The sequence below is a fragment of the Solea solea genome, chromosome 2, assembly GCF_958295425.1.
Source record: "Solea solea chromosome 2, fSolSol10.1, whole genome shotgun sequence".
In the NCBI taxonomy this organism is placed as follows: Eukaryota; Metazoa; Chordata; class Actinopteri; order Pleuronectiformes; family Soleidae; genus Solea; species Solea solea.
In genome coordinates, this window is record NC_081135.1 from 10,718,666 (window position 1) to 10,746,498 (window position 27,833).

Genomic DNA, 27,833 nt, shown 5'->3' on the forward strand with positions numbered 1-27,833 from the left:
GAAATTTCACTTTTACTCAGGCATCGTAACAAACGCAATAGTCCCATCACTGGTTATACGTTCTCTGAGGTCCCTAGACGTCCTTAGACACCAAGAACATGCATATGGACCTTAATAGTAATTCTTCTTACTTTGGGTCTTTTAGGCGTTTTCCTCTGAAAATATGGTCAGGACTTAACATCTTTTATCATTCATTCCACTTATTCCATATATATTCATATGAATTGCATCAACATAGCTACTGTGAGGACGTGTTGAGTTGTGTATCCAGAAGTCGCAGCGCAGATGAAAGAAACGCTCGACTTCAACTTTAAAAGAAGAATCATCATCATCATCATCATCCTATAGAACCCTTGTTTCATCAGCGCTTTTTTAGCCGCACACATTTGAAGCAGCCTTTAATTAACTGGATATTCTTTGGCATCTGAGAGACAGCGACTTGGGAGGAGGAGGAGGAGGAGGAGGAAGAGGAGGAGGCTGGGCCTGAAATAAAGAAGTAAAAAAAATGATGAGAGAGGAGGAGGAGGAGGAGAGTGATGTGTGTGTGTGCTTGTTTCAGTTTGCAGTAATTGCTCATCCAGGAGCCTGTTCCTCTTTTTTTTAGGGGGGATCTCTCAGTCTGGATGCTGTAGCCCAGGATCGGGCTCGCTCTGACTTCCTCCCTTGACTGTTTGTGTGTGGATTTGTGTGTTTTTGTTTTGTGCGTGTGTGGCGAGCAGACATGGGGCCCTCATTGCGCTGTAGGATTACTGTGTGCCTGGCCCTCACCTTGGCTCAGGTGATTGCCGTGAGCTGCCAAGAAGATAACAAGAACGGTGAGTGACGATGACCTCTGTCCTCCGATTGTCTTAAATCTACATTTCTATAGGTGTTACGTACACATATACATTATGTACAGTACATTATATCGTGTTTATGTTGGATTTCTTGTTGCATTCGAGTGATTCATACTCCAGCAGATGAGTCCTGCACAAACATTTACTTTGTGACATGTTTGTTTTTCCCATTATGTCCCTGTTTTTTTTCATTGTTTCATTTTTAATTTATTTTTTTAAAAAGGGGGAGAAAAAAAAAAGAAAAATACAAGCTGTGGTTTGGGAGTTTTTTTTTTTTTCCTTCTTCTTCTTTGTTTTAGTGGAGAAGCTGAAGTGGAGCTCGGCCTCCCCACACTGCCCTTGTGTGGTCGAGGAAGCTTCAAATCACAGCTTCCACCACCACTCGGGGCTTATCCTGCCGTGATGAGACAGCTGTGTCCACTTTGTCAGCTGATAAAAGCCGACGTGTGTGTGTGTGTGTGTGTGTGGATACAAAACCGCCGGCTTTTCAGGGATTGATTAAAAACCTCGGAGGTGACAAAAAAAAGCTTTGAAGCAACACTGACATTTCACAATAATTCTCAACCATGTGGCTCCTTCCTTTCAAGCGTGTCTGCTAAAATAAATAAAGTCCCAGTGATAGAAGTGATTCAGGGGCAAAAATACCTTGCCAACCCCCCCGCCCTCCTCCTCCTCCTCTTCCTCCTCTTCCTCCTCCTCGCAGCACACAGCACAGCTACGACTGGCTCGGGCTATTTCAGTGCGAGGTCGAGGCTGAATGAAGGGGTTTCGAGCGCCACAGCTATAATGATGTGGCCTCGTGGAAGGGACGGACAAAAGCAGGCCACTAATTTTGGTCAGACTCTGGGGGCCAAAAGGCAGACGGGACACACCCATGGAGAGAGGGAGGGAGAGAGAGAGAGAGCGAGAGAGGGAGAGAGAGAGAGGTGTGCGCGTCACCTCCACTGAAGTTTGCCTTCATATGAATGAACACCTAAATTATAGTTCTTTATTCTTCCTCACTGTTCTCCGGCGTTAACTTTAAATCTAAAAGTGATGCCCAATTTCCTCCCAGGGATTAATAATGTATTCAGATTCTGATTCTACTTTTGAGAACTACCCTTACACTTTTACCCTGTGTAAACTGGGATTGGCGACCCTCATCCATCCATCCATCTTCTACCATCCATCACAGGGCCACATATAGAGACAAACAGCCACCCACTCTCACACTCACTGTCAATTTAGAGTGTCCATTTTACCTGATTCCCCAAAACGGCATGTCTTTGGAATGTGGGAGGAAGCCGGAGAACCTGGAGAAAACCCACAGGGCCTTGTCTGACTGATCACCCACACTCAGTTGGTTCACACCCACAGATCTACAACACCAGAGGTTTTATCGACATAGGACGTTTAAAAAAAAGAAGAAGCAAAAACTTGGAATAAAGTCAGCCACAGAGTCGGTCGACCTCGTATTTGAGACGCGAATGAACGTGAAAAGAGCATGAAAATGATGCAAATATCGAGTTCATGTTCAGCATTTACTAATGTTTAGACCCCATAGTGTCAAGAAAGGTCTAATGGATGGAATGGATTATGGATTATTACGTTATAATAGCAATTGAGGTTGCACTATAGGAATACGCACATACGAAGCACCGGGAGAAGCATTTATGAGGCCCTAAGCAGAATTTGATTTAATGAATTAGACATATAAATAACGAGATACCTCGCCTTTTGATGTTTGTGTCGCCTCTTTCATATCTTCAGTATGTTAAAATTATGTGGGTTTTTTTCCGTTTACTTGTGACTCGGGCCAATAATGTGTGTTTTTTATCGTCCAAAAACATTCCTGTACTTGTGAGTCTCTGTGTTGTGTTGCAGTTTTTTTTTTTTTATACCACGAGCACAGTTCTGTGCCATAACTTTTGTTCGTCGCCGTGAATCTTCCTGTAGCAGCACAGGCTGCAGTTTGGGATGAGGATTAGCACCAAAAATGATTTACAGCAAACAGACCTGCTTTTCCAGACCACTGTCTTTCCCATGAGTGCAGCACCCGAGCCGTCACACGTTCATTCACGCTTCTTCTTCTTCTTTTTCTGCTGCGAAGAGAATTAGGGAAATATTAAACATGTTGGACTCAAGGAAATAAATGAGTATAGCTTTTCCTTTTTTTTTTAAAAAACAAACAAACATCTGAAGCAGTTATGTCGGCTGTTGTTGTAAAGATTCCTGATACTGGCTGACATCTTGTCTTTTTTTATGTGCACTCGTGGCTTTTTGTGAGAAAAGTGTAAAATATCATCAGCATTATTATAAAATCTATTTGTATCTTTGTGGTTTTTAAGGGAAATAACACATCATTGTTAGCGGTGACACTTAAATTAAGACTTTTATGACCTCAATAAGTGAAATCACAAGAAAATTGTATTTTCTATTCGTTGGTTTTGTTTTTAATCGGAAACAAGGCCCGAAAATAGATTTTATACGTAAATCAAGTCAGCCAGACTTTAGAGATTATAAAACTAACGTGAGATACAGTTTATGTGGCTCAATTATAATAAAGAGCACCTACAGGGAGCTGTGTTTAAAAAGATGTCTCTGCACATCATGGAAATCTGACTCATATTCACGTAAATTGAGGTCAACTGTGCTAAAAATAACAGGTTTTGGTGGACTATAATTTGGTCAGGTATTAAAGAAAAGTCAAATATATTTCCAAACATCAATAAATATTAAATAAATAGACTTTTTAAGGGTAAAAGGTTAAATATTCATAAAGCAGCAGTTGTAAAATACTGTAATAACTTGCATCTGAGCTCCACATTTACAGCGTGATCCTTCTCCGGGTGTGGCACCTCGCTGCTCTCCCAAATAAAGACAAACCACAGAGTTTTAGCAAAGCTACAGTGTATAATAGAGTCTCGGCGGTTTCCCTTGAAATAACTCCCGTTTCTGAAACGCAGCCTCTCTTGCGAGGAGAGGCCCCACCGCATAATTGGCACTTAGGGACGTCACTTTAAACTGCCTGCTTTTTCAAATATGCTCGCACAGACTGAGGCTGCGGCAGGTGGCCGTGTCTTTTTGTTTTAGTGCTTTTTCTCAGCAGGGTTTTCATGTCACTTCTGTGTCAATAATGTGCAGTCGTTTCATTGATTTCACCCCTAAACTGACAAATCAGGATCCTTTTCCCTTAATTTATCCAAAATTGTAACTCAGGCTTTACTTTTTTTATAACATTTATTAGATTAGAAGAGAATAGAAATGATCCTAACCCTGATAATTACCATTAAGTAAAGTTTAAAATGAGAGGAATATTCATATTTGAAAAACCAAAGAAAGGAACACATTTAAAATCATTGTGGAATTCTTAAATATGTAATAACTTGTACTGTTACTGTAAAAAAGGTTCAAATGTCTTTCTTTTTTTAAGGAAAAGGCAAGGTATATTTATTTATAAAGCACTTTGAAAATAACACTGAGGCTACAAAAACAACAATGTATAGAAAGCATAAAAAAAATTCAAAATTTAAACTTTAAAAGTGGTAAAAGTAAAAGGATTCATGTCTTAAAACTGTAACAGATCTAAAACGTAGAATCAGGTTCAAAAGGTAATAGCAAAGAAAATGTAGAACATATAAGAAATTGGAAAAAATGTAAATGTTAGCGTAACAACAGATTTTATCATGACATTCCCGCAAAGTTTGGCCTCAGTTTGTGTCTCAATCGGCGAAAAACAAGCTCAATCACAGGCCAAACCTTGTGATTCATGTATTTTCTGAAAACTATAGGTGTCGTCTTTCATTTAAAGTCGGAGCCAAAAGAGAGAGAGGGAGAGACGCAGACATGAATGAGTGCTTACGAGCAGACAAGACACATTTATAGGTTTCATTTACAGCCAGGAGCTATTGAGCTCAACCGCAGTCTCGTCGCTGTGCCTTGCTCAAGCGCAGGTCGGCGGCAGAGAGATTGTTCGAAAGTGTCTGTTTGAACATCTGACGCATGAGCACATGTCGGCTTTTGGTGTATAAATCACCGCGCTGTCATTTGTACTCTTTACTTTGAATACTTTAGATTTTTCTTTATTCTAAATGAGCACCTACAAAACTACAGCTGCACTGAGCATTCACGGCATCAAACCTATGCTTTCCAGAGTGATGCATTTAGGGAATTATTATTAATCTGTTGATTGTTGTTTTAATAGATTTTCTTGTTGGATTTTGTGCCTTTTAAATGTCCATTTAGGAACATGTGAATGCCTCTATATTAAGTTTAATTCTTAATATAGTGCCTTTCTTGTTATTTTATTGTATATTGACTGGATATATGTATTTTATTTATTATACAGACATTTTTCATATTATTATTCTACTTTTTTCACTTAAAAAAGAGACTTTAATCATGACCTGGATACAAAAAGAAACTTGAATATAAACGTGAACACAGGTCCTTTGGTTTTTAACAGCTTAGGACTACATTTCCCATGATGCAACGCTGCAGCATCTTTTCATAGACTCTGCTTGTTGTCGTAAAAGCTCCACACCCGCAGTTTAACATAGTTTCCCCGTCATAAATGTGTCATATCCAAGCTGCGCAACATCACTCGAGTTAAAGAGGCAAAGTGGCACTTTCTCATGATCGGTTTCACCAGATAAAAACCATGGAATTCCCCTTTAAATGACAGTAAAAGCCTTTATTTTCAAACATGTACAGTAAAATGAAAATAAACGATGACAAAGGAATAAAAGTATTAAACTTTTCTTTTGGAATAATGTGGTCTTATGAGTTATAACTCTTACTTGTCACTATCATTAATAGTGCATAATTTACCCGCCTCTCCTGGTTGTATCCTCATAAAGACAATTTTACATAATAATATATGATCATTATAACATTGTAAAAACAACAAATAACTGTGTTACTTTACTTGTTATTACAAGATTCACGTATCTGAACTTATTTCTAGCAACTTTTACTTTTACTCCACTACATTTCCTCTTCCTACCAAATAAAGTCACAAGAAGAAGAAGAGTTGGTATTATGGTCTGTATTCATACAGAGCATTTCTAGCCTTATAAAGTTGATGGAATCATTTTAATTTCTTAATCTTCTCCATAATTAAAAGGGAAAATAATGATATGATGAGCTTGTAAATATTGACATTGTCTGGTCTTAGGATGGTTCAAATTGAGAGTAATGCTCTATTTATTATGAATGCACACCTGCAAAACTGTATTTAATCACATTTTATCAGGCTATTACCTGTTGATATTGATTGTGCTACTAAGTAATGAGTGCAACCTAGTGGCCAAATGTAGTATTTGGTTATTTTCTGATATTTATAACACTGTTTGAGTTCTTCAACACTCACTGAGACATGTGTTAGTGTGAGAATCCACACGCTCATCGCTGCTCTGCTCGACTCAGACAGCTGCACACACATGGGACAGCTCTACTCCAACAATCAGATATGGAGCCCAGGGCCGTGTCGAGTGTGCGTGTGTGACACGGGCACCGTGGTGTGTGAGGACGAGCTGTGTGAGGAGCTCAGTGGCTGCCAGACAGCTGTGGTTCCTGAGGGCGAGTGCTGCCCCGTGTGCTCCACTGACACTGACGCAGGTAAATGGACGCCGCTGCTGTTGTTCCTTTGTCACTTCGTTCCAATGTCAGAGCTTCCCTAATTTTAGAGGTTTGAGGCCCCACAATTTATCTTGTGAGGCTGGACAATGTGGGGAGGACCACACATGAGATTTAAGTAAAAAGTGGAATTTAGTGAGGAAAGTGTGTGTAAATTAAATGAGCCATATTGACAGATCTTGCCTTGTTTGCCTATATCAGATAATACATATTACATATATGTACATAGTGAGAAAGAGAGAGTTAGTAATTTATTTTTTGAGGCCCACAGAAATAAAACTTGAGAGTATAGCTCCACTGGTGCTGACTTCAGGTTTAGGCTATTTCTGTGTTAAAACACATACAAACAGAGGAAATGGTCGCGAATGCTTGTTTTTGCAAGACATCCCAGCATTTATGTAGGAAGAAGGAAGAGTAATTGTGATCTTTTTTTGTGAACCGTACAGCTTTTTATGCTGTCATGCTTTCAATGCAGCATATACAGAATAATGTAAGACGGCTGAGGAGTCGCTCACGCACACTCTGTTGCTGTTCTGTTTCATCATGAAGATACCTGCACAGAAAATGGCACGACCTACTCCAACTATCAGATTTGGAGTCCAGAGCCATGTCGAATCTGCATGTGCGACACAGGGACTGTGGTGTGTGAGGAAGTGGTGTGTGAAGAGCTGGGGCACTGCCCGACAACTGAGGCCCCTGAGGGCGAGTGTTGCCCCGTGTGCTCCACAGCAGCAGCACCACCACCACCACCACCACCACCACCTCCTCCTCCTAGCACGGAAAATAAAAATGGTAATAAATATTTAAGCATGTTTGGAAGAAGAGGAAGAATGGAGATTTATTTATGTGGATTTTTGTGCACATCTCGTATGACGATGACCATGTGTGGCGCTCGTTTGTGGTCTCGATCTGCATTTAGTCGACTTCTCTTTCAAATCACGTCATCTTATTTCCATTTGGTTTGACATAACACAACCTACCACCAAAGATCAATCCATTATTTCACTTTTCTTTTGTATTTATGTGTATGTACTGCAGTGTTGTCACATCAGGGGTGTTGTTGTTGACAATATGTGTCTCAAGTGGGTTTGTCCATGGTTTCCATGTTACTGAAACGATATGAGACACGCCCACTTTATATAAACACAGGTGGGGGGGGGCACCATAGTAATTGGTTAGGAATAAACCTCTTAAGACACTTTTATCCAAAGCAACATAATTAAATTGGCCCGTACGGGGATCGAACCCGCGACCTTGGCGTTATTAGCACCACGCTCTAACCAACTGAGCTAACCGGCCGGTGTCCCATCACCTGGAATATAATGGCCCAGACATGGAGATGCTGACCAGGGCAGAGTGTGTAGACATTAACAACTTCTCTTGTGTTGGAGAATATATTGGCGTATTTCCACCGGCTCTACTCGCTTCGCCTCGGCACGGTACGATTAGGTTGCATCTCCACTACAAAAAAGTACCTACTTAACGTGGACGGAGTCATTGCTGCACGGCTGAGTGAAACTGCGGTGACTTCGTTTTATACGCGACACACACACACACATGAGTGACTAGTGACTTTACACCAGACTTCTGTAGTTGTTGGAGATTAACCCACGGTTTTAGGATTGTATAGTAGTTTTAACTCACCTACAATTCGGCAGTGTTCGGCTTGATTTCTGTCCACACGTCTTCGGAGTACAGCCTCCTACTCGACACTCTACAGCGGCAGCGGTCTGTGAATACACCACTCCACTTTAAAAGACTCCTGTTATATATAGAGATTTCACTGGTAGTTGTTGGAGATTAACCCACGTTTTCAGGATTGTTAAGTAGTTTTAAGTGATCCACAGTTCGGCGCTGTTCGGCTTGATTTGTGTGCAGGACGTCTCTTCCTGTGAAGGTCTGACCAATCATCACATAGTACCTACTTAGCACCCTTGGAACCTCGCTGGAGCAGGTACTAAAAATAGTACCTGGTACCAGGTACTATGCTAGTGGAAACGCTACTTAAACCCTGCCATGGCAGGCGAGACAAGTAGAGTGGAAATGCGCCATATGTGGTTTTCACTTAGCATCAAATATTAATTTTGATCTCAAAATATCTTGCAAAAAAGCCATAGAATAATACTTTGTAGTCTATAAAATGCTGAAGTGGTTTATTGCACTAATAACAAGTCATTTAGCAACTTTTTAGAAACAATTAGGAAGTTGCAGCATGGTCAGAACTGTCTAGATTAACTACACATGCTACAAAGTTGTTGTTATCCAGGGTTTTTGAGTCTAATTAACCTCCTTCTCATAAAGATTCCTGCACAGAAGACGGCAAAGTCTACTCCAACAATCAGATATGGCACGCAGAGCCATGTCGTGTCTGTATATGTGATACTGGGACAGTGGTTTGTGAGGACGTGGTGTGCGAGGACATAGGTGACTGCCGGACCACAGAGATCCCAGAGGGCGAGTGCTGCCCCGTGTGCTCGGCTGCGAACATTCCAGCTGGTAAACCAAATGTCCAGAGGCCGCTTGTCACCTGCAGGTTTCCTGTGGCTGCATGTTGGGTTTAAGTGACTTTTCCATTCAACCTCAGCAGTCGGTCAAGCTTCCCATCTGTGACAGGACTGCTGGTGCTGTCCAAGCCTGAAACCCTCGTCTTCAGGCTCCATTCCAACATTCAAAATGTTGTTTTGAATATAAATCATTGTGCTTTGAGTTTGCAATGGAATACATTGATTTTTTTTGTTTTAATAAGTTCACTTCTCAACCAACATTTGTGCTGCAGAAAACCGTAGCAATTAGATTGTGACACTGGTGGAGCTGCTGCCACTTTTACTGCCACATAAATGAGGTTGGGCAAGTAACTTATTAACCAAATAAGGTGTCTACCCGTCTTTGGTGTTTTTATGACAGTTGGCATCTGTAATGTTGCATGATGATTATTGCACTTTTATTGGTCTTTGCACTGGGAGTTGTTTATTTTTGAATGAACAGTTAGTTGTTCACTGTTTTAAAGCCCCTATGTGCACTTATTAATAGTCAAAAACAAACTTTGACACATAGGGCTTTGAAAAATGGAGGTTTTCTTTTTTCTTTTTGCGAAGGTGTTGCGCATGTTAGCATTTAAGATGTAAGGGAAAAGTTTCACATTTCGTCAAGCATGCAAGTTAGAGGCACCAAATATGAAGCTATACTTAAGGTTAGCTTAGCATGGTGAAAACAGCTTGTCAAGCTCCACTTATATCATGTTCATTTAAGTTTGTTTAATCCACACATAAAAACCCACCGTGTAGGGTTAGGTGAGTCAGTTGCCTCAGTTAGCTAACTTTAAAAGTGTTTAAAGTTGACAAATGCTCAACTTTAAAGACTCAGGTTATGCAAATATATCAACAGTATACAGTAAAGCTCTCGGCCAAAGTTGTTCTCCCTTTTTTTACTGGACATTAAGCACCAAACAAATATGGAAACACGTCAATTAACTTGAGCAACATTAGCAACTCTTGCTACGTAGTCAGCCATGACAGATACTGCTCAGCTAATGTCCAATAGCAGCCTCTATCACTAAGCTTTAGGCCCACAAACTGCTGAGCGTTACTCATTATGCTGTGCTAAGCTAACTGGCCTCACTTGTAGCTTCAAAGATGGTGCACAAACACGACAAGAAAGTGGCAAGTTCTCGCCAAAACCCATTAACTAACTGAATTCGCTGTTTTGTTTTCACTGAAGAAACCTGCACAGAAAATGGCAAAGTCTATGCTAACAATGACATGTGGAACCCGGAGCCTTGTCGGATCTGCGTGTGTGACATGGGGACCGCCGTGTGTGAGGAGGTGATTTGCGAGGACCTCGGTGACTGTCCGAAAACTGTGACCCCAGACAACGAGTGCTGCCCCGTGTGCTTGACCGCGGCCTCGTCATCCACTCCCAGCACACACGACGCACCAGGTAAGTGTTTCCTCCGCCATTTTGTTGCCGTTTTGAGACGCACTGAAAATGACATTCCTGCTTTTTTTTTGGTTGCAGCAGCCGATGAATATAAAGAGGAAAGCTGCACTGTGGAGGAGGAGGTTCACCAGCACAACGACATCTGGAAACCAGAGCCCTGTCGTGTCTGCGTCTGTGACAATGGTGTAGCCATCTGCGACGAGGTGAAGTGCGAAGTTCTGCCAAATTGCGGGAAGGTCATCACCCCTGAGGGAGAGTGCTGCCCCGTGTGTGACAGCTTTGCCAGTGCAAGCAGGATGATTGGTGAGATGCTATCCTCATAGCACAACAAGCTAATATGAATCCAAAACAGGATTTAGCTAAAAACGGTGATGAAGTATGGACTATGAGTTCAGTCGCTGTTGTTGCAATATTTTTTTACATGAAATGAATAATGTAGTAGTAAAAATATTGTAGAACAAACACAAAATTACATGAATACTTTGGGTAAAAGGTAACTGTCTTCTTTTTATTTTCCCCCTCAAAGAAATAATGGGCTTCAAGGTAAGTTACAAATAATTCACAAAAAAATAAATTTAAAAAAAGTAAAATTTATTATTCTCGTGACTGAAACTTAAACATTTACTTGTCATTTTAGGGACAGAAAGGCGAACCGGGTGATATTCCATATGTAAGTTTTCACAACAGAAAGCACATGTTTTTTTTTTATTGTTTGTTTTCATTTATAGCTTTTTTCACTTTGTGTTTTTTTAAAATTATTTTTCTTTTTAGGTGGTCGGGCACCCTGGACCTCAAGGACCATCGGTGGGTTTTTCTGGTCTTCTTGCTGTTTTTTTTTTTGCCACTGTTTATAGCAATAATTTCCAATCTGTGTAGTGTTTTTTAGTTTTGATTTCAATGCACTACATTTGACACTAGAGGGTGCAAAAATGTCACACAGTCCCGAGTCACACAGCGTTTTAATTACATGCTGCAGAATATGATGGTAGGAAAACAGCAGTTGTGTGTGTGGTGGATATGTTTTGATAAAGCAGAGACACAGACGGTATATAATCATGGCCTTTGTGCAGGCAGGTTATGTGCCTGCTCATAAATTGTTCATACTGAAAAATGTGTATATGGTGTGGGGTGTCATATAATTTCATGGTGAAATCATTTGAAAATAACATTATACCTGTGCTTATGGTTGATGTTTGTGGTTCAGGGTCCTCCAGGAAGTCAAGGTCCCACTGGACCAAGAGGCTTTAAAGGCAGACGGGTAAGTTTGAAGCAGAACCTCATGTCTTGTGAACACAACAGTGATAATGATGTTATTGCTGCAACAGCCAGTGCAGGAACAAGTGGAACAATGTTTATTGGAATAATGCTAAATAAAACGCTAATAAAATGGCTAACAAAATACTGATGAATCCACACTGAAATGTAGTTATATGGTATTAAAATAATAGGATATTACCTCTAAACACACTCTAAGACGGGTTCTTAGAGTGTATATATTTTTTGAACTATGTATATGTATAAATTAGTTTATACAGACTAGTGGTGTCAAAAATAATGGGATAATGATGCATTAAAGAGAATTACATTTAAAAAACTTAATCAGTGCTTGACAATGAAGTTAGTTTCAATTTGGAAATTCTACATACTGATATATTCAAGTCCAGCATCTTTCTGCTGTTTTCAAACTGGCTTCACTGCGGTCTTTATGTGGGACAATTTTTTTTAGTATTAGTAAGTTTAATTAGTTAGTAAGTGATATTTTGCGCAAGAAAAGAAAAACAAACTACACCACATTAAAGCTAGTGAGAATACTGCAGGTGAACTGCATGTCGAGGTAACAGGAACAGCTACAAGATGCATTCAATAAACCTCATAAATTGCATCCCCTCTGCAAATGCTGCTGCTGCCACCTTCTGGTAATAGATGCAGAACTAGTTCTGAAGTAATTACGTCACTGCACAAGTGCTAGTATTACTGTGTCATGTTAGTATCAGGATAGTATTTGTATTTGTTTGGAAATGGAATTTTCCAAAAAAAATTATAATAAACATATTTGCAAAGAGAAAGCATAATTGTCCACTTTTATGTAGAAAAGAGTTTTAAAACTTGAAAAAATATTCCTTTAATGTAATGATAAACTCTGTGTTATTAACTGTCAAAAATTAAATATGGACAGTCATGTAATTAGTAATTATTAAATATGTGTACACTATGTACACTATGTAACAATGTTTCATTGTTGATGTTTCCATAACATATAGGGCTTCCAGGGGCCTCCGGGATTTGACGGAGAGCCTGGTATTCCAGGAAATCCAGGTCAAGCAGGACCCCCAGGCCAGGTGGCACCCCCTGGGGTGAGTTTTTCTGACACTCTGCTGATTTTATTCTTGTATTAAATTACTCCTATGACAAGTGCAATAATTTATTTTTGAATGAATCTCTACTCAACAGGGAAATCTAGCGTCGCAAATGGCTTTAGGCTTCAACGAGAAGTCTACTCTGGCTGGCATGGTGTCAGGATCCAGGGTGAGTGCCGCAGAGTTATTTATTTTATTAAATGAATATGTTTGTTTCTGTGATAAATTCTGTGTTTATCGTGCCTGTTTCAGGGAGAATCAGGACCACGAGGACCTTCAGGGCAGTCAGGACCACCAGTAAGTTCATAATAACTGTACATTAGTTGGTCTTGGACCATGGGTCTTTAAAGGTCCAGTGTCTTGTAAAATAGTGATAGACACTTGATGAACATTACAAAAGTCTTGAGCTAAGGCTACAAAAACTAAACCATTATTTTTATTTAAAGAAATGTTACGCTCATACATGGGATGTATATGTAAAGTCTACCAATTACTTTATTCCATATGTGAATTCCCATTTAAAGCCTCTATATCTTGTATCTCTTCCTGTCTTCTTTAGGGTCCAACTGGTGGTCAGGGAATTCCAGGAGATGTTGGAGACCCAGGACAAATGGTGGGAAAACATGGATTGCCTGCACATAAAACCGTGTCATTTTTTTTTTATTTAAAAAGAACTGCAACAGCTACTTGTGTTTGTCCACAGGGAGAACCGGGTCATCGAGGACCTGACGGGCCTTCAGGAAAACCTGGACCTGATGTGAGTCAAACACATAAGTTATAATTATCTTATGTATTTATAGGAGGAGTCAGGGAAGGAGAGAGGGAGGGGTCAGGTAGAGAGGGGGAGGAGATTGAGAGGATGAGGGGGACAACAATGCTGCCATTACTGACGCAATTTCTCTCAGTATTGCTATTATTATTGCTACTGTCAGTGGCTAATAACATCACGATCATTATTATTTTTTCACATCTACATGAATTTTTTCACTCAGGGAGAACCTGGACCTGCAGGCGCTACAGGAGAGCCAGGATTCGCAGGATCTGTGGTAACTATTTATTTCCTAGCATTCAATTCAATACATCAATAATAATATAATAACATAATATATTATAAACCAGTGACACTTGTGAAACCAAAGGATGTACTTCCATATATAACATTTTAAATCAAATGTGATTATTGTTCCTATAATAATATCTAAGTATATATACTCTATATGTTAAAAATTTAAATAACTAATTAATAACAAAAACTTAAAATGAGGCTGTTATTTAATGGTTTTAAGTGTCACAGCAGTAGAAACCTCTAATATATTGATATTTTTTTTAAATTAATTAGGTACTTACTGTTGTATAAAAACTGTATAATGTTAATGTGAGTTCCTTAAAAAACATTATACAAGTATATAATAATATATAAAATGCATAGAGTAGACGTGTTGATTAGAAATGTATAAAAGTACTTAATATTGTATACAAAGTTTATATAGTTTATGAAAATGTATAAAAAAAGCTATGTGAAAATTAAAAATATAAGCACAATGAGCACAAAATATAGAATTTTTTATTCTGTTATTATTTCAGGAGGTTATTATTCTATAAAAGATAGAGAAGAATTAAACATAAGAAACATGAAGATGTGTGACATGGGAAATGTATTGAATTGTGTCATTTTTTCAGGGTGCCAGAGGATTCCCAGGACTCCCTGGTCATCCAGGTCTAAAAGGTCACAAGGTCAGTTATGTGTACTTCAAATCAGCCTGCACTCATTTATTATAGTGATATCTGCAGCTGGGCTAAAGTGTGAATTTAAATATTTTTCAACAGGGACATTCTGGTCCGCCTGGGTTGAAAGGGGAGACTGGATCAGTTGGAACCAAGGTATGAACACATCACTTCATGTGTATCTCAGTTTCATCATATTGATACTAAAAACCCAGAGTCAGATCTGGCAACCCGGACCCGTGTTGTACTAGACACATCAAAGGTGAAAAGTTGTCGAAAGGTTTTGCGGATTCAAAAGGGAGTGGCCACGGCAACTATCGGTGTTTTGGAAGTGCAAAACAGGAACTGCCCTATAGCTTCGCCATACATTGACCGATCACCTCCAAACTTTATATGTGACACAAGAGACCGACCCTGGACACGTCTACGGACACAAACTTGACCCAACAGGAAGTTGGCCGTTTTAAATGTAGCTGTCCTTTCGCCACAAAACAGGAAGTGCCCTGTAACTTCACCATACGTTGACCGATTGCCTTGAATTATCGAATAAAAGTGTCACATTCGCTGGTACTTGGCAAGGGAGAACTCAAAAGCCCGACGAGGCAGGCAAGCAAAACCAGGCGATCAGTCACAAACAGGCAATACAAATCCAACAAGGGGCAGGCAGGAATCCGCAGTCCAAGGAGGGCAAAACAGGGTCAGAACAAATGCTGGCGCCTTTGGCAAAAAGCTAACACAAGGCAATCTGGCAGTGATCAAATGAAAATGTATGTATACATATATACACTGAGGGACTAATGAGCAAATGGACTGCAGGTGAGGAGATGGGTGGGGAAAACCAGGTGAGGGAAATGAGTTGATTGCATGGCATGGTAGAAAGGCGGGATCTGAAATGACAGGAGAATTAGTGACAAGACTTAAACAAATTAAAAAGCAAACTAAGAGTTAGTGTAACTACGTAACACAGAGTGAAGACTGTTGAATGAGGGAGAGTGAGGTCAGGGAACTGCTGCACTTCTCGACTTGCATGGGGGACATGCGCAGGGACGCAAATGTCAAAAATGAAAACGTACAATTAGGACATGTTCAAATAAATGATCAAAAATAACATACTTTATGAATATATATGATGTTTTTCCAGGGTGCTTCAGGAAATGCTGGTGCCATGGGTGCTCCTGGTCCACAGGTAGGCAATGAAAAAAAACTGTGACTGTAAAATATGAAAAGTTCTTTCATAGAAACTCAGATATTGAGCCAATCGTGTGTTTCAGGGGCCGCCGGGTCTGCAGGGAGAACGAGGAAGAGCCGGCCCAACCGGACCTGTGGTCAGAAAATAAAATCATCTATGGAGCACGGTCCATTTGAAAAAAAAAAGAAAGAAGGAAAATAATGTTGCGGGACTGAGTTATCGTTTCTTTCTCTTGTTCTTGTAGGGAAAACGTGGCACACCTGGTGATGGCGGCAAACCTGGTCCTCTGGTAAAGTGTGATTTATAAACTCGGTATATTAGATTTAGTTTATAACTCACAGAATGAGAATTGTAGAAATGTTCATACACACAAGTCTATTCAGCTTTTTCCGTACCCTTACGAAAAATCCCGGATAAGTCCTTTGACACAAATGATAGAACTATCAGACTGAGCCTCTGGGCTGGAAACACTATTTATCATACTATATTATATTATATTATATTATATTATATTATATTATATTATATTATTATACATATGCTTTCTTTCTCTAATTACAGGGTCCCATTGGAATCACTGGTATACCAGGATTTCCCGGTAACCCAGGAATGAAGGTGAGAAATTTGAGCTTTTTTGTGACTATTTTAGAGTCAAATCTTATATTTTTGGGACTTTCTGTAACACCTCTCACTACAGTACAGTAACAACATGGAAAAAGTAAAAGTAATACAGTGAAAATAATATACTGTAGCAGTAATGCCAATGCTAATACCTTTACATTTTGAAGCACATTTGATGATTACCATATAATGAAGGTGATATTTATGTCGCACACACATTTTCTATTGTTATTACTAAGCCATTACTTTGTGATTTTGATAGAAATAAGATAAGATGGTGTTAAGTCTTTATTACTTCTGTGATGAAAAGGATTGCCAGAGTATTATCATATCGTTACTGTAATGCGATGAAACGTGTCACCGAACATGATTTGACCTTGAGTGTGTTCTCCGCTGCAGGGTGAGGCAGGGCCAACTGGGGTGAGAGGAAGTCCAGGACGACAGGGAGCCAGAGGGGATTCAGGACATGTAGGACCAGCTGGAGCAACGGGACAGCAGGTGAGTTATAAATTAATTAAAAGTTATAATAAATTGTAAATCTGTATCAGATTTGTTTTGATATATTTGAGATAAATATGACTATTATTTCAAATTGTGCTTCGTAACAGGGTGCAGCAGGAAATGATGGAGGTCCAGGTGCACGTGGACAAACAGTGAGTGTTCATGTACTCATTAGATTTGTTTGTCATCTTTAAAACGTAAATACGAAAAGTTTGGGAAACATTAGCATAAAACGTGGATTATTAAAGATGCAGTGTGACTTTTTTGTTATTCTACCAGTGAACATAAATGATGTAACATTATTTTTATGCTGTGTCCTTCATCTGAAAGCAGGCTCTGTCAAGCAATACTATCAGACCTGACTTAGGGAACGTAAAAAAACTCAAATATTAGATTTTTTCCCACAAATGGGCCTATTTTGAACAATTATTACTGTCCATATGTTAATGTTTGGAGGCCCCAGTTCTGGGCTCCCCACTCTACCATGGGCCCATTTGTATTTGTTTTGGTATTCTTCCCAGTTTTACTTTGTGATTCAATAGATTTAACAGTTTCAACAGCTTCATTTGTCTTTAGGATTTTTTCACCTTTCAATAACCTTGTGACTGCTCGCTTGTCCTCATCCTCAGGGTTTGGCAGGTGTGCAAGGTCCATCAGGTGTGCAAGGTCCGATAGGTGCCCCTGGTCCCCAGGGAACCACAGGAGCACATGGACCAAAGGGCCAACTGGTATGAGCTCTCATTCATTGTCGCCATTCTTTTTTCACTGAATGTTAGTACATGTTCACATTCACTGTGAGTTTTAAACGTTTTGATTTGCCTTTGAAGGGCGACTTAGGAGTGCCTGGATACAAAGGAGAAGCTGGATTCAAGGGAGAAAGAGTTAGTGAAGTTTTATGTGCCGGTTAACTGACAGTTGACTTCTTTGTCAAGAAACAGCTGAAATAATTGTTACTGGTCATTGATTTCTGTTGCAACCTTAGGGCGACCATGGTGTTCCTGGTCCATTAGGTCCGATGGGAGAGGATGGGAAGCGTGGACCACGAGGTGATGCCGGATCCATTGGGCCTCCAGGACCTTCAGGAGAGACAGTGAGTCAGCTTTAAGTCCACCCTGACAAAACTATTCTCGCAATCCTATAATGGTTCTGCGTGTTAGTGACATCTAGTGGTGAGACGACAGATTGCAAGAAAATGGAGTACCCCTCGTCTCACCCCCACCTGTTTGCCAAGCGAATCAGGAAACTGTGGTGGCCTCTATCTTCAATTACTTCTTGTTCTTTGGTAGTTCAGCCAATATTTCCATATTTTAAGTGTAATATGTGTAAAGAAAGAAAGCAATTTTACATCACACTTGGATTGTATATTCTATGTATATCTAGTATATGATTTCTGTGACTGAAAAATACATTTGCATTGATTTTATTTTTAAAGAATTATCCTTTGTTTGTTGTAGGGAGCTCCAGGAAATCGAGGTTTCCCCGGTGCAGATGGTTTACCAGGCCCGAAGGTGATTTGACGCCATATAAAACACAGAAAACATCCTGTATAGTTACAAAAATGATTTAACTACCACTGTTAATGATGATAATTCTTGATGGATGGTGACTTTGATGATTTTTCTTTTCCTGAACAGGGAGCTGTGGGTGAACGTGGGCTGCAAGGGTCAGCTGGTGCCAAAGGCTTATCTGGAGACGTGGGACGCCCTGGAGAGTCAGGCTTAACAGGAGCTCGGGTAACACAGATACCAAATTATTGTATTATTATTATTGTCGTAATATTTTCTTCTTGCACTAACTGGAGGAATTTTGTGGTTTCCTCATCCATCAATCAGTTCACACATTCTTATTTACATTAACCATCATATACATATGGCAACGTTCCCACCCCACTTATGCAATATTTCAAGGTTTTTTTCAGAATGAGTTTTATGTGCAAATTTTTAGTTTATTCTGGTCTTCACATCAATGCCTGCCTCAACTCGACCAGGCATAGAGGGCAACAGAGGAGGCTGACCAACTCCGTACAATGTCATCCCTTTATTGACGTCATTGAATAAAGTGCGTATCGGTACATACCTAGAAAGGAATAAAAAACAAGTTAATTAATTAAATAAATTACTGCAATCAGCATAATTGCTTGAGCCAAAACCTTCTATGACTGATACTTAAATAAGCCTCTAATTGTGACTATAATGACAGTAGACATTTTCCTGAGGGCTTGACGGTCTCAATCACTAATTTCAGCTCTTGTTCAACCAAACATGTTATTCATTTTGTAAATGATGTTCAGTTGTAGAGGAAAATAGATGATACAACACACATTTTAAAGTCTTGTTAAGGATTTAAACCTACCTACTGTATTTTCTTCAGAGATTTAATGTCATCATAATAGAAGGTTTGAAATTTGAGGAGAAGATGACAATTTTGTACCTTTTTTCTCAGGGTTTATCTGGACCACTCGGTGCTCAAGGAGCAGAGGGGAAACTAGGACCTGTGGTACGTAAATTTAAACACCTTATCGTTATCAACACACTCATAAGCCTACAGTACACGATGTTTGAAGCATGATTTTGATTTTCCTTCTGTATCTTCAGGGCTTGGCAGGAGAAGACGGCAAACAAGGCTCAGCTGGTTCAACGGGAACCAGAGGTGCTTCTGGACCAATGGGCCTGCCAGGACCTAAGGGCTTTGCTGTCAGTATGAATGCATTTGGAAAAACCATCTGACAAATACGACTGCGTAATATTTTGATCAGAAAATGTCAATGTAAATAAACGACAACTACTTGTTCAGGGCGATGCTGGAAAGATCGGAGAGGCTGGAAGTTCTGGACCCCCAGGTCCAAGGGTAACTGTCTTTATTAATATTTAACATCATCGTCTTTCTGTGTTTTATATAAACTGACACATTTTGGACTTGTAACTGTTTTCCAGGGACTGAATGGAAAAGATGGAGAGGAAGGTGCTGCTGGATCAACTGGTCCAGCTGTGGGTTTCCCTCCTTTGTTAATAAGATCATTAATTATTTAATACCATTGTGTTTGAGGAATATTAAATAAGAATTTTTTCCCCAGGGTCCTGCAGGAAAAAGAGGAGAGCATGGGCCACAGGGAGTGAGCGGTTTCCAGGTAAATCCTACCCTTTAATTGTTATTTTTTCCAATACAATCTTCAATAAAAAGCGCTATACTCTTCGTTATTGCCATTACAAAAGTGGGTTGTGGGTGTGTCTTAGGGTTTGCCCGGAATGCCAGGTCCACCCGGAGAGTCAGGAAAACCAGGCAATGAGGTGCGACACAAAAAAAGACCAAACTAACAACTCATCTATAGTTGTCCCATATTCTGTTGTAGTATACTAGTAATATATGTTATTGTATGTTGTCAGGGTCTCGCTGGAGAGGCAGGGACTGTTGGAGGTACTGGTCCACGGGTAGGTCCTCTAGTCACATGATTGAAGCTTCCTCCTTCTTTTTACCCATTTAAAACAGTAAGGTGATGATGGTGCCTGTCTATATTTCATGTATTTCCTTTTAGGGGGAAAGAGGCTCTCCAGGAGAAAGGGGTGATGTCGGTCCCAATGGACTGCAAGGACCCAAAGGTAGTCCAGGTGGAACAGGACCCGATGGACCAAAGGTATCGTAACCATAGAAGAACCATCATCAAGATTTTAGAAGTGGCTCCACGCAGATCTGTTGTATTTTCTGTGTTTTTTTAGGGTAACGCTGGACCAACGGGTGCTCTTGGTGAGCCAGGTGGTCCAGGACTTCAGGGGATGCCAGGGGAGAGGGGCATACCAGGACCTTCAGGCCCAAAGGGAGATTCTGTAAGTTAAGGATTAGATCATTGGTAAAGAAATGGAGGAACCAGTTTCTACACTAACATGAGAAGCAAAAAATATCTGCAACTTTGTTCCTATTTTTTTCTAACAGGGTTCTGTTGGAGAGAAAGGACCCGAGGGTAAAGCCGGAGCTGATGGTGCTCGGGTGAGTTGTGTCAACACGAGGACTGATATGAGTGGTAATAGTTGTTATTGTCATGTTATTCACTAGGTAAACAGCAAATACTTGCAATGATGGACCTAAAAGTTAGCAACAGTCTAACAAAGAGCTTGAGAACGGCAACAGTCCACCATATTTGCAATAACAGACTGGAGTCAATGAGTAGAACGGAGTGCAAAGAATTATGGGGCCACATGGAGCGCAATTTTATCTCAAGTGGGCCAGACCAGCAAAATAATAGCATAATAACTTATAAACAACAATAACGCCAAATGTTTCCTTTTGTTTTACATTTAATGAAGTATCTTTTTTTACAAAACCTTTTATGAACCTGAGATTTCTTGAGAAAAATAAGTGCAATATCAACAATATCATTCCTAAATTCACTATTTAATGTTTACTATTTACACATTACAACCTACAGTGCAGATCACATTGGATTTAAAACATTTAGTCACAGGTATCTGGAGCAGAAAAATATAGCATATAACATTATTTCTAATCATATCATCATGAAATTTTCACAAATTCATCCTGAGGGCCGGATCGGACCCTCTCGTGGGCCGGTTCTGGCACACAGGCTGTATGTTTGACACACCTGGCCTATAAGACCTATTTGAGAATCTCACTGTGCGTAACATTGCGAAACTGACAATTCTGTTACATTCCTAGAGGCCTGGTTTTTGTCTTATATAGTTATTATTATATTATTATTTATCATATTTGTTTGCTTCATTAAAAGGGACTTCCTGGCTCTGTTGGACCTGTTGGTTCCGGTGGACCCAATGGAGACAAGGTGAGTTTGAAATTTTAAATGAAAGCCGACGAAATACAACTGCACGTACATAAATAAGAACTTTTAGCTTGAAATTAAGCATGGAAATGTGTGAATGGGGGGAACATTCAACAAATAATAACTTATAAACATACATGTTAGAATATTTTTGCCATAAATAAAGAATACTGAACGTTACTGTTCTTTTATTTCAGGGTGAAACAGGCCCACCAGGCCCCACGGGACGCAGAGGATCTCGAGGAATTGCTGTCAGTAAAACCGCTGTCTTTTCCAATTGTGATGACTAAACTGACAAGAAGGTGTCGTAGTTTTCTTCATGACATGTTTATTTGTCTGTTGATGGTGTTACAGGGTTCTTCTGGTGAGCCTGGTCCAACTGGTCCTGTTGGATTCCCTGGACCTTCTGTAAGTGGTCACTGAAGACAGCTAAGCAAAGGGCATGTCCACTTTCACAGATTAACAGGAATTTACTTAATTTAATGTGCCTGTTCTGCTCCAGGGTCCCGATGGTCAGCCCGGGGTCAAAGGTGAGACAGGTGAGGCAGGTCTGAAGGGAGAAGTAGGACCACCTGGAGCACAGGGGACAGCTGGAAAACCCGGACAACAGGTATATATTGATAATAATACTATAAACAATAAACAGTAAACATAAGCCTAAACCCAAGCCTAATCAAAGTCGTTGTGTGTGTCTTATATCAGGGACCTGTTGGTGTAACTGGACTGAAAGGTGCTAGAGGAACACAGGGTCAAGCGGTGAGACGTTCAGAGCCTTTGTGGTGTCACAGTCACACGCATTTAGCATGTTACAACTCAACAAGTGCTGTATATTCAAGTTGTTAAAAGTGTTTTCTTCCCACAGGGATCTGCTGGTTTCCCTGGGCTGCCTGGTGGAGTTGGCCCTGCTGGTACTCCTGTGAGTACATCTGGTTGCATTCAATGAGTTTCACCACTGGGCATGGAACAGTAATAGTTTTTTTTTGATTGTGTGCATTTTTTTCAGGGTGTTGTTGGAGCAGATGGACCCATAGGTGATACAGGAAAGCAGGGCCCCTCTGGGATTCAAGGAGAGAACGGAGCTGCAGGACGTCAAGGAGAGAGGGGACCCGCAGGATTACCGGGCACCCCTGGGGAGAAGGGAGACTCGGGGGAGGACGGTCCTTCGGTCAGAGAGACTTTTTTCGAATGTGCTTATGTTAAACCGACTTCAGGTAAATACGATTGAATGGTTCAACTGAATCCCCGGTCTTGTGTTTGTCTGTCAGGGGCCTGACGGGCCTCCAGGACCAGCTGGTACCGCAGGACAGCGAGGTGTTGTGGGTCAGCCTGGACTCAGAGGAGAGAGAGGCTTGCTGGGACTGCCAGGTCCAGCGGTATGTCATCCTGCTTCTTATGTTGAAGGCCACATTACATCTCAAATCCCCCCACTTCACAGATAGACTTACGTGTTGTGGGGATTCAATGATAACCGGACCTCTGAATCACTTTTTGAACGTTACCTTTCTCTGTTCTTTAGGGTCAACCAGGGAAACCTGGAGCCTCTGGAAGCCAGGGAGGCGTAGGCCCTGCTGGTGGTGTTGGGTTACCAGGAGCCACCGGACCAAGAGGAGACCCCGGCCCAGAGGTTTGTCCTATACAGCTTTTATTTTAGGTGCTAAGGTGATACCTGTGAAGGTTCTCAGTCATCCAGGAGTGTAAATAGGAAACTGAACTTGCTTGAGTTTACTCTTATCCAAGAGGCTTCTTCAGTTCAAACTTAAGAAATCTCTTTTCTGACGATTCACTAACTCATATTTGTATTCATTTCATTTCCCCATTGTTTATGTTTCTTTAGGGTATTGCTGGAGCAGAGGGATCACCTGGCAAAGATGGTCTACTAGGAGAAAGGGTAAGATTAAAAAGTAGATACATCGTATTTGGTGTTAAACCCAATCAATTGATACTTTAACCCATTGCTGCAATCACTGGTGTGTTTGTGTGTTTCCAGGGTGACAGGGGAAGTCCTGGTCCTGAGGGTCTGGCTGGTGTTGCAGGTTCTCCTGGAACTGAGGGTCCAGTGGGACTCACCGGTGGTCCTGGACTAATTGGCGAAACTGTGAGTTTTCAGCAAAGAATAACCACTATATGCTACGTCTGTTAGCCACATATCACTCATGTCACTTTTCTTGTTCGGAGTTTAGGGTTCCAGAGGCGGTGCTGGACCATTAGGACAACCTGGAGTACGGGGGAAAGTGGTAAATATGAAATGTTTTTTTTCCTGATTTGGCAATTTAAAATCAACAAAAGCAACACGGTCCAAACACCATGTTAAACTGTGATTCTGTGTCTGCTTCTAGGGCCCTCAAGGACCACAAGGAGAGAAGGGGATTACTGGAGACCAAGGAGAGAGGGGTCAGAAAGGTCACAGAGGTTTCACCGGTCTCGATGGCCTCCCTGGAATCACAGTAAGCAAACAAACTGTCTGTCGTTCAGAGGAATTCAGAGTTCCGACTACAAATGGAATGTACCATTATTTTAGATGTCTCTTTTATAAACAGCTTCAAAGATCTTGATTGTTCATCAAATGATACAAAAACAGCTAAACTAACTGATCTTTTTAGGGTTCCACGGGTGACCCAGGATTTATAGGTATCGTTGGACCAGCAGGACCAAGGGTATGTTCGTGATCTCACTTCACAGACTAGTTAAACATTGCATCATATAATATACATATTTACTCAGTTTTACATCTATTTATAGGGTCCTCCGGGAGTTTCAGGTCCTCCAGGAAAAGAAGGAAACATTGGCCAGTCTGGACCGATGGGTGCTCCTGGAAGCAGAGGAGCCAGTGGAGAACTTGGAGCGCAGGTCGGTCAAGTCACGAATCTGAGGCGTCAAAATGGGAGTTAGTTTACAACCGGAAGACTCATGGAAACCTTATAGAGTTACATTTTAAACGGTTGTTTTTGCCATTGTCAGGGTCCATCTGGTGAACCTGGACCTCCTGGCCTTCCAGGCCCCCCTGGACCTCCCATTGCAGCGGTGGGAGACCTCTTTGCTGCCGCGGAGGATTATGACATGAACTACTTTGTGCCTCACGCTGAGGAATTCATTGAGGACGACGTGGCAGCGGATCCTCTTCCCCTTCCAGAGTTCAACAAAGATGAAGCCCTCCCCAATAAGAACATCCTCCGTGCAGACACCGGCGTCCAGACCACGCTGAAGACCCTGAGTGGACGTTTGCAGAACCTGCGCAGTCCTGACGGCAGCAAGATGAACCCTGCCAAAACCTGCCAGGACATCAAGCAGTGTTACCCCCAGAAAAAGAGCGGTGAGCACTTTTTCTTATCATTATGGACCTTTATCTGTCCTTCATGTGTGTTTACACCAGTACTGCACAGAGGTGATCTAAACCCCTTTGATTCAATTTCCTTGTCCTTCTGTTACAGGTAATTACTGGATTGATCCAAATCAAGGCAGCACCAAAGATGCCATCAGGGTCTTCTGTAATATGGAAAACGGTGAAACCTGCATCTCCGCCAATCCGGCAAACATTCCTCACAAAAACTGGTGGACCAAATCCATTCCCACTGCCAACGAGCCCATCTGGTTTGGAGCCAACATGAACGCTGGAACTAAAGTAAGAAACCAACTGCTTTGTTTGGTTATGTGACGCTTTCACTTATAATTGTTGGGGGGTTTAGATTTTGTGTCTAATATCTGCGTCTGGTTTCAGTTCCTCTACGGAAATAAGGAGGAGCAGCCTAACGCAGTGGCTGTTCAAATCAAGCTGCTGCAGCTTTTGTCCAAGGAGTCGCACCAGAACGTGACCTACCACTGCAGGAACAGCGTGGCCTATAAAGACGCAAAGAGCGGCAACCTGAAGAAGGCTCTCGTGCTCAAGGGCGCCAACGGCCAGGAACTGAGAGCACAGGGCAACACCCGCCTGCGATACTCTGTCCTTGACGATGGCTGCTCGGTACGTTGACAGAATATCTACTTTAATCTTTCCTTAAACCCTCTATACAGGGTTTGCAGTCTAATGTTACATGTGCATTTGAGCTTTTTGTTCATACACTTGACTATAAACTATAAAAAACGTAGCGTGGGGCCATGCGGTTGGTGTAGCACCGGGTCGGAACAAGGGCCTTTCTACATTGAGTTTGCATGTTCTCCCCGTGTGTGGGGGTTTTCTTCCCACAGTCCAAAAACAATATAGGGATTAGGTCAATTGGATGCTCTAAATGGACCGTAGGTGTGAGAGTGAATGGTTGTTTGTCTCTATATGTGTCCCTGTGATGAACTGGCGATCAGCACCCCATGCAACACTCATAGGGAGGATAAATCAGTAGAAAATGGATGGATGGACAATGTAGTGGCTAACATGTGTAACTGCAAGGTACAAAGAGCAGGCTTCTCAGCATCTTATCTGGTCAGGAGGGAGTCACCTGTTCATATTTTTAGGGAAAAACCACCTGTTCAGTAGAGGTGGGTGATATGACCTCAAAATGATATCATCCTGAAATCACAATAATGATATCTGTGACAATATTTCACAGAATTTTAAAATATGAGTGTTTACTTTGAATTGGAACAGTGTATATATATTTATAATGCAAACCAAATAAGAAATACCTTATTATAACTTGATAAGTGACGAGCCATATGACATTGATTGTCGATTGAGAAAGAAATGACTCATTATATTAGTGCATTTTTTTTTGTTTTAAAGTTGTGTCTCACCTTGGTTGAGGCAGATATGGACTCAAATCATAAGAAAGAGACAGGTAAACTTTGAAATTGCTCTGTAGGGTTTGGTTCACGTGAGGACATCTAATTATAAGAGAAAAGGATGTGGGCAATATAAGCTTAGAATTATATCATAATTACTGCTTTATCCTCCACATGAGGGTCATGGTGGGCGCTGGTGCCAATCCCAGCTAAAACAGAGTGAAAGGCCGGGTTCACCATGGACAGGTCACCAATCCATCACAGGGCCACATAGAGACAAACAACCATTCACTCTCACACATACGGTCAATTTAAAGTGTCCAATTGACCTAATTCTGGGTCTTCTTGCTGCGCTACTGTTGAGTGAACTAAATACAGTCTCACCCAGTCATTTTCCCGTGTCATATTTGACCAGATTAATTGAACAAATCACTCAAAATTCAATGAAAGTGATCATTTTGTGCAGACAGTGTGGAGGATACCATGAGGTCTTGAGAGCAAATAGATGAAAAACATCATATTTAATCTATGCTTTGTCTCTTTCTTTCCTTCAAGCAATCAAATGGAAACTGGGGCAAGACAGTGATCGAGTTCAGGACTCTAACTTCAACCAGGCTGCCCATTGTGGACTTGGCCCCTATGGACATTGGACAGCCTGACCAGGAGTTCGGCCTGGACATCGGCCCTGTGTGCTTCTCATAAAAAAGAAAAACAAAACCCAACAGCATCCCAACGCTCTCAAATGGCCCTCTGTAGAGGAGGAACACCGTCACCAGGAATTAATAAACATGGACTCCTCGTTCTGTGAGCATTCGAGTCAATAAAGCTTCTTCACACGTGGCTGCGTTTCCCACGTCACTGGTCAAGTCTAGTCTGTCCTACTGTTTCTGCACATGTGGGACAGGTGGGATGCTGACATAATTTATTCACCCTGTCAGTAAATGTACAAGTTCTCGACGGGGGAAATGCACATGGATGGGTGGAGGAAAAGAAAATGTCTGAGGTGAGAAAAGAAAGGAATAGAGTGGGGTTTAAATTGACTGTAAACGTGCACGAACTGGAAAAAACAGCCAGTCATATTAAATGCTAAAGAGATATTGTCTTAGGAGTGAAGATTTACTTTATTTTATTAAATACACAATGGCTTTTTCCAGTGAGTGCATGTACAGGTCTGGACAGGACAGAGATTATATATCAATGACTTTAGTTCTCCTAATTTTAATGGAATAAAATAAATGAAAATCACGCTTGAACCTAAATTATTCAGCTCTGTGCAGGAACAACGTCTCTTTCAACATGAAACCTTTGTATCTCCTTTTTGGTGTAAATGCAACGTATGGCTGTAAATTGCAAAAAAAAAAAAAAATTGTTTATTGTTGACTGTGGAATAAACGTCTTTCTGTGGAACAACTGTGCACGTCCCGACACGCAGAAGTAAGACAAAGCGAATAAACAACTCTTATTTCCCCCTCGTGAGCAGCAAAGGTTTACTTTTGAATGTGGACTGGCACATGAAACAAAGAATACCACCTCACCACTAGAGGGAGACAATA

The 27,833-nt window shown here is 40.9% G+C and overlaps 2 protein-coding genes and 1 non-coding gene across 4 annotated transcripts; 2 read left to right on the forward strand and 1 right to left on the reverse strand.

The window, feature by feature from the left end:
- The first annotated feature begins 555 nt into the window (after positions 1-555).
- Positions 556-27,690, forward strand: LOC131441917 (collagen alpha-2(V) chain-like). 2 transcript variants are annotated; one of them, XM_058612384.1, is made up of 55 exons: positions 556-815; positions 10,170-10,388; positions 10,467-10,691; positions 10,915-10,931; positions 11,026-11,058; positions 11,160-11,192; positions 11,593-11,646; positions 12,650-12,742; positions 12,840-12,914; positions 12,998-13,042; positions 13,305-13,358; positions 13,449-13,502; positions 13,738-13,791; positions 14,426-14,479; positions 14,573-14,626; positions 15,612-15,656; positions 15,742-15,795; positions 15,904-15,948; positions 16,221-16,274; positions 16,680-16,778; positions 16,889-16,933; positions 17,411-17,509; positions 17,609-17,662; positions 17,764-17,871; positions 18,236-18,289; positions 18,416-18,514; positions 19,224-19,277; positions 19,376-19,474; positions 19,575-19,628; positions 19,715-19,768; positions 19,855-19,908; positions 20,015-20,068; positions 20,165-20,209; positions 20,314-20,412; positions 20,495-20,602; positions 20,709-20,762; positions 21,520-21,573; positions 21,768-21,821; positions 21,925-21,978; positions 22,073-22,180; positions 22,273-22,326; positions 22,433-22,486; positions 22,574-22,735; positions 22,836-22,943; positions 23,087-23,194; positions 23,405-23,458; positions 23,558-23,665; positions 23,751-23,804; positions 23,907-24,014; positions 24,171-24,224; positions 24,310-24,417; positions 24,529-24,880; positions 24,999-25,189; positions 25,286-25,528; positions 26,836-27,690. In XM_058612384.1, exons 1-55 carry the CDS (start codon positions 722-724, stop codon positions 26,980-26,982), a joined length of 4,764 nt encoding a protein of 1,587 aa, XP_058468367.1. In that variant the 5' UTR covers positions 556-721; the 3' UTR covers positions 26,983-27,690. The 2 variants fall into 2 exon arrangements, with proteins under 2 accessions (XP_058468367.1, XP_058468368.1); XM_058612385.1 differs by having other exon boundaries at positions 10,470-10,691.
- Positions 6,171-9,013, forward strand: LOC131442023 (von Willebrand factor C and EGF domain-containing protein-like). The gene is made up of 3 exons (XM_058612392.1): positions 6,171-6,434; positions 7,002-7,244; positions 8,754-9,013. Exons 1-3 carry the CDS (start codon positions 6,257-6,259, stop codon positions 9,011-9,013), a joined length of 681 nt encoding a protein of 226 aa, XP_058468375.1. The 5' UTR covers positions 6,171-6,256.
- Positions 7,678-7,751, reverse strand: trnai-aau (transfer RNA isoleucine (anticodon AAU)). The gene has a single exon. It is a non-coding gene; the product is annotated as a tRNA-Ile (tRNA).
- Positions 27,691-27,833: the final 143 nt, after the last annotated feature.